At 43.7% G+C, this 7,132-nt stretch overlaps 1 protein-coding gene across 1 annotated transcript in view; it reads right to left on the bottom strand.

The window, feature by feature from the left end:
* Positions 1-7,132, bottom strand: part of DYTN (dystrotelin) — a 48,305-nt gene that overhangs the window by 32,145 nt on the left and 9,028 nt on the right. The window contains exons 4-7 of the mRNA XM_006759452.1: positions 4,876-4,961; positions 4,067-4,167; positions 1,067-1,138; positions 637-800 (exon numbers count right to left, since the gene is read on the bottom strand). Coding sequence (XP_006759515.1) covers positions 637-800; positions 1,067-1,138; positions 4,067-4,167; positions 4,876-4,961 — 423 coding nt within the window. The remainder of the gene's footprint in view (positions 1-636; positions 801-1,066; positions 1,139-4,066; positions 4,168-4,875; positions 4,962-7,132) is intronic.

Below are 7,132 nucleotides of genomic sequence, written 5' to 3' on the forward strand. Positions count from 1 at the left end.
TCCACCTTGCCTTAGGACAAATTGTGTTAATAAAAGCAAGGGTCCTAGACAAGGAGAGAGTCTTCAGTTCCTTTAGCTGAAGGTCCTCTGACCCCCAATGCCTTTCAAAATTATATCTCATCTCTGGACTCTTTATTAGTCTCTGGATTTCTACGTCATCTACGCGCAGCCCCTTTTCCGGATTCCTGAACCCTTCTTGATGCTGGAACATAAACCCCAGCATAAATGGATGCCAGAAGTGGGACAAGAGCACCAACAATAGTAGGTACATTGTTATTAACTTAATTAGGGTCCTCCTAAGGCTTAGGAAGAGCCACAGTCAAGAGGCCAAAGAGCCGCATGAGGCTTGCAAGCTGCAGTTTGCCGACCACGGCCTTAGAGGAATAAAAATGTGTATGGTCAGAGTATATATCAATGGAAGAATTTAACATTCCATTAATTACAGAAGATAAAATACTTATTATCAACCAGGATCCCTCATTCAGGAAATATTGACTCCCTCAAATCAACTGAGTTTCAGATGTGTCAGAAGAAACCACAAGAGAATCTGGAGAGACACAGCTCCAGCTCCAGACTGATTTGGAGAATGACTTGGATCTGACATTATGTCCATGTGTGATTGGTGAGCGACTGTACCTCAGTCCTGTGATTGGGAAGTTCCTGCAGATTCCACACCGAGCAGGATGCGTGGCCATCTCAGTGGCTGACAATCGGTAGCAGGTCGGGAGCCACAGGAGGATGGGCGGCTCAGACTGCAACCAAGAGAGGAATTTCTCCTCTTTGATTGCTGGACTCAGCACCTGAAAAACAAGGGCACACTTTGATGTGTTTTTAGAAGTGACTTTGGTCTCCATTTAATATAGATTAAATGTATATTCTCTTTGTCTTTTCTGGTTCTGGTTCTGTGAGCTCTGCTGTCAAAGCTCATTGCGTGAACTGTCACAGGCAAGTCTACCTGCTCCATTCAGTTGCCTGGGGTGCTGTGCGGAGTAATAGTTCTGTAATGTAAATCGGTCAGCAAGCGGTATCTGTCCCCCACTCCCAGGGACATGTGCATGGCACTCACCCCCTGGAAGCAGCTGCGAGTCGCACTTTCCACCGAGCACAGAGAGCGGCTCTCACCCACGACAGTTGGGATCTGCAAGAGGCAAGAAACCCCATGTGAGCTGTTAGAACATGGAGAAATCTGTGCACACTGACATCGGCATGCCTGCTGGGTGGTGCTCACAGCCACGGAGTCACAAGAATTGGGTGTCGGAGATTGGATGCACTGTCTCCATCCAAGCAAACAAGAAATGTCTGGGGTTTGTGCAACGTGTGAATAGAGACAACAGATGAACAAGTGGGAAGAAGTGGAGCTGGGAGGAGGGAGGAGAGTGAGAAGAAAGTCTGGCCATTGGGGCAATAATATAGGGCCAGCTTCCATTGTTTCTTAGGATCCCAGGCAAATTATTTTAACCCTTTTTTTTTTGCCCTTGTTTACCTATGAATTACATATAACGATATTGTATTAAAGTTCAGAGTAGTTTTTTAAAAAAACCTTTCTAAACACTTCATATCATCTCATTTTAACACATGCCAAATTCTGGGGTAGGGCACTAATCATTATTCTTGTTTAAAGCAAGGGCTGATGGAGATTTGATATTTTGCTCAAGGTTAAACAGAGCAAGGAATAGCTACAGAATTGAGATCTCTCTCCAGGACTCCGTACTCTGTTGAGGAGGTCTCACCAAGCTTTGTCACACTGCAGCCTTATGTGTATTCCAATGGCTCAGTCTACACGCACTCCGTGGTTTCCATCTTTCAATCACATTCACCATAACGAGTTTAGCGAAGGGACTAAGAACCCCTTGTGACTGCCAAGATGGCCAGGGACTTGGATCTGACACTATCTATATGCACATTTACGTTGACTTGTCACCTCTATTATGCCTATTTGGTCGGGGGTCCTAATTTTGGGTCTGACGTCTTCAACAGCACAGGCTGTCAGCAGGCACTGCCTGCAAAATCAGAAGTAATTTCGAAGACCCCCCTGCTGAGTCCATCAACTCGAATAAACATTCTTCTAATCAGGAAAGTGGCACTTAGAACCACTTGGCTGACAATTAGCCAGGCAGAAGTCAACAAACATTTGTGCAGTCGTGACAAGATGGCTTGTACTTTAAATGGATAATGACCCCATCCCCAGCTGAACATGAGTAACTCCTCCCTACGTTCTTTAGCCTTTGTCTGAAAAAACAGCGCATCACCCAACCCGTGAATGCTGGTGAACTAACTGGACCACTAGTTTGGACATTGTCCTTGAGCCCTGGGAAAGGGGGTTGGTTAACCTGATTTGTGAAATAAGGGAAGTGTCTCGGATGGGATTGCCCTGCCAGCTCTGCGATTCTGACACGTCAAAAGAAAATTCACTTCAGCACCGGGTTTTAACCAAATTGCTGCCTTAAGCGTGTGCACAAAGATTCTGTGGATGAATTGCCCATCCACGAGACTCATTTCTTGCAGGTGTTCTGTGGAAGAATTGGACATGACTAGATGACATGCTGGCACAGGCAGAATGCCACTTGAAATGAGCATTTGAATTCTTGGGGGAGGGATGTGACTCACAGAGTGGGGCCTGGAATTTTAGAGGGGACTCCATCCCTGAGTTCTTAATGGAACTCAATGGGATGATAATTTGCTATGCAAATTTCCGCCTTCCTCGCAGCTTTCTCAGGAGCATAATAATGTGTTGGGGGGAGACAGCTCTGTGGGAGCTGCCATTTCAGCAGCTCATTGACCTTAGATGAGGCTGAAACCAGGGCAGATGTTGATGGCCTGGTGGACAGGGTGTTAGCCTGAGGCTGGCTCTAGTAGTCAGGAGGCAAGCACAGGATTTCTACAGGACAAGGAAAATGGCCCCTAGTCCATCTTCTCCCCTCACATCCACCTCCACATGCCAGGCTTACACGTCTGATTGTGTAAATGACTTGACAAATGTTCCCACTCTCCCTGGCTCCCCACCAGCTCCTCACCAGAAGTGAGGCTTGCTGAAGCAGTAGCTCCCTGGGACATGCCTGGGAGTCAGCAGAAGACTGGCGATGAGATCCATGTGCTGCCACAACCACCAGAACAGCCCTGCAATAACTACGTCTGATATTTTAACCTTATTAATGTATTAAAAATGGCATTCTTTTAAGAAATATGAACATCTTACACACTGGAATTTTCAGAATAAATTAAACATTATTATGATCAATAAGAACATAAAATATTAATATTAAGAGGTATTTTTGGATAAGTAATTTTGGATAGGTTTTTCCTAACCATATTCTCTGTCCTAGAGTTCAATAACCTTCCTGCATACCTACCTCCCCCCCCCCCAACATGACTATCCCCAGTTCAGAATCCCTGGTCCTGAAGGGTAGCAGAATATATCATTCAAAATATACCTCTTTGGCATATAAGTTATTTGAGCTAAAGGCTACTGAGAACCAATCATTGCAGGAAAAGCTCTAAAAATAGGGCACAAATTTTCCTTTTGTAAATAAAATGTATATTGATAAAGGAAACTTCCATGTGCCAAAGGTTATCTCCTTCTCCCTACCAGGAAGAGAACTCTTAACAACACTTATTAGTGGAGAAGGAACAGGCTAAACCTGAGTAACAAACCTTGTTCACCAGACTTTTCATGGTCACCTTCTCATAACTTGCCTCCCCCACTCAGAAGTGCAGAACCTTTTCTCATTGTTTAGCTTAAGGTGGTGTGATGCTAAGGTTGGGCTTTATTCTACAGACAAGAATGGCCAATGAAGAGTTTTAGGCATGAGGGTGACATAGGCATTTTGGAAGAGTCGCTGGCGGTCGTGTGGAGGCAGAGTGGGAGAGAGGAGAGGCTTGAGTTGCGGGAAGGAGTTAGGAAGTGATTGCAGTAGATCAGACCTATACTCAGACGGTAGCAGTGACTGTAGGGAGAGGAGTTGCATGAAGACTTCTATTAATGTGAACTGGACACTAAAAATCAGATTCTTTAATAATGTGGCTAACATCTGGAAAAATTCAAAATTATTAAATATTAGAGACTTACCTGCTGTAGATCTGTTAGTAGGTTTCTCAAAGTCCTTCGGGTCATACGTGCCCCGGCATCATAACCTCCCCTTTTATTTTCTGCATAGAGCTGAAAAAGAGCTAGATACATAAGGGAGAAAAGATCTTTACATTAAATTCATGCAATGTGTTTTTGAAGAGTATGTGCTTTGAATTCTAAACAGTGTATTTGTGGGTATGAAGGGGGAAAAATGAAAATTTCTCTTCTTGATTCTTTGCTTTCTATTTTGAAGGTTTCTAAGCTAGATAATTTGATAACTACTGAAAACCCAATTCGCATTTCAACCCCTTGCTAATTCAGCACATCGATGTTGAAGACCAGGAAGTGGGTAAACAGCAATGTGAGAAGCGTCCCTGCCTTGCAGCGGTTCTCAACCTGTGGGTCGCGACCCCTGAAAATACATCCTGCATATCAGATATTTACATTATGATTCATAACAGTAGCAAAATTACAGTTATGAAGTAGCAACGAAAATAATTTTATGGTTGGGGGTCACCACAACATGAGGAACTGTATTAAAGGGTCGCGGCATTAGGAAGGTTGAGAACCACTGCTAGAGTAATAATAACCACTGGTGTCAATTATCCCTACACAAATGAATACCCAGGGTAACCAAGTTATGAATAAGTAGAAAGCACAAATCAACATCTTGAAAAATTCCAAGTTGGGCTGAGTATATGCCCAACAAGAGCCACGTGTCCAGGATATAGGAGCAGGTGAGGAAAATAATGTGTTGGAGATTTGAAGGCCATTGAATTTCAGACACTCAAAACTCCTGTGGATCTTACCTCTGTATTTTGTAAGAGGGCTGTCCCCTGAGAGGGCAATCAGGGCAGCGGCTGCAGGTGTAAGCTTGAGAAAGCCGGTTCCTGTGCTGCAGGGCAACAAATCGCAGAGACAAGAATGGGAAAGGCAGGGTGATTCTTGGTGAAGTGGCTTATAAAAAAAATGTAACTATTAACGGACGTTTCTGACACGGTGTTACAAGTTCAAGTCTTTCATGGTCTGCTTTCTTATATTTAGAATTTGACAAGATTAATAATTGAATTAAAATATTTTATCATTCATTCATGTGCTCAGCTAATATTTGCTGGGTGCCTCCTCTCTGCTAAGCACTGTGCTAGGCACAGGTGATCCAGGACTTCTTCCTGTCTCCACAGAGCAGGTAGTTTCGCTTCCTTAGGCTTCACATATCTGGAAACCAAACAACAGAGACAAGGGCCAAAGGCAGGCAAAAGGAGCAAACATTTATGTATATAAAACCCCCCAGGTCACAGGCCCGCACTTAGAGCCTAATCATCCTTTGCCACTGGCTTGGCCCCGTCACACCTACAAAACAATGTGTGAAAAGCAGGAAAAGGTTAGGGGCAGGCACTGGTATCAGAAATGGCAATCAAAGCTTAATGTTTAAGGAGACTGCAATCATGAGAAATTAACTTGAGAACAGTTTATATGTCATTTGTGCAATTAAAAAATAAATAATAAACTAAAAAAGGAAACACTGTAAAAAATTTGCCAGATGGTTACCTGTGCTTGCCTCTGTGAGGTAGGCTTTTGGGTGATATTTCTTCTTTATTCTTTCCTGCTCTTTCCAAGTGTATTATATTCACTACAATTTTTTTTACTATGTTTTTATTGATTTTTAGAGAGGGAGGAAGGGAGGGGGGATAGAGATAGAAACATTGATGAGAGAGAAACATCATCGATTGGCTGCATGCCCCCTGCTGGGGATGGAGCCCCTAACCCAGCCAATGCGCATTGACTGGGGATCTAACGGGTGACCCATGGGTTCCTGGGTCAATGCTTAACCACTGAGTCACGCTGGCTGGGCTCACTATGAATTTTTAGAAGTCCATTCTGAAAGATGAGGCTTGCTGGGAAAAAACAGAAAGTTCTTTTCTTGATTCTCTGCTTTCTATTTTGAAGGCTTCCTAAACTAGACAATTGGATAACTACTGAAAACACTATTCGAATTTCAACCCTTTGATAATTCAGCATAGACTAAACAGAAAGAAGTGAGACAACGAAGGGTAAGCCCCAGAGCAACACACATCCACACACACACACACACACATGCATGCACCACTGACTCCAGGGCATGCATACCCAAGCCTTTGGCGTGGTCTAAACTGGTGTATAAGTGCAATGAACTGAATGTTCACATCCCCTCCCCAATTTCATAGGTTGAAATCCTAATCCCCAATGTGGTGGAATTTGGAGGTGGGACTTTGAGAGACGATGAGACCACAAGGAGAGAGCCGTCATGAGATGGATTAGTGCTCTTAGAAAAGAAATCTCCGAGCACCCCCTGGACACTTTTGCCATGTGAGGGCACAGAGAGTAGATGGCCCTCTATGAACCAGGAAGCAGGTCCTCACAGACACTGGCTGACACCTTGACCTGAACATCCCAGCCTCCAGAACCGTGACAACGAATAAATTGTTGTTTTAAGCCACCCAGTCTATTTTTGTTGTATTATCCCAAACAGAGTAAGACAATAGGTTAGCCATCCATACACAGGTTATTCAAACTGGCTCCACTTAAGAAACAAAAAAAATTAATAATTGGTTACAAAAAAATATGCAAGGAAATACCCTCTAGGGCAGCGGTTCTCAACCTGTGGGTCCTCTATGAACCAGGAAGCAGGTCCTCACAGACACTGGCTGACACCTTGACCTGAACATCCCAGCCTCCAGAACCGTGACAACGAATAAATTGTTGTTTTAAGCCACCCAGTCTATTTTTGTTGTATTATCCCAAACAGAGTAAGACAATAGGTTAGCCATCCATACACAGGTTATTCAAACTTGCTCCACTTAAGAAACAAACAAAATTAATAATTGGTTACAAAGAAATATGCAAGGAGATAAGCTCTAGGGCAGCAGTTCTCAACCTGTGGGTCCCGACACGAAATAAAAGTGCACATTTTTGCATGCATACGTGTACAACGGCCCTAGCAGAGGGTACGCATGGTCTCTAGAGCAGAAATGAGTTTTTCTGAGAGAAAGTAAGGTGGATTTTTCCCCTTTTTGCAATCCATGGGTC

Source organism: Myotis davidii, unplaced genomic scaffold (genome assembly GCF_000327345.1).
Source record: "Myotis davidii unplaced genomic scaffold, ASM32734v1 scaffold394, whole genome shotgun sequence".
Lineage (NCBI taxonomy): Eukaryota > Metazoa > Chordata > Mammalia > Chiroptera > Vespertilionidae > Myotis > Myotis davidii.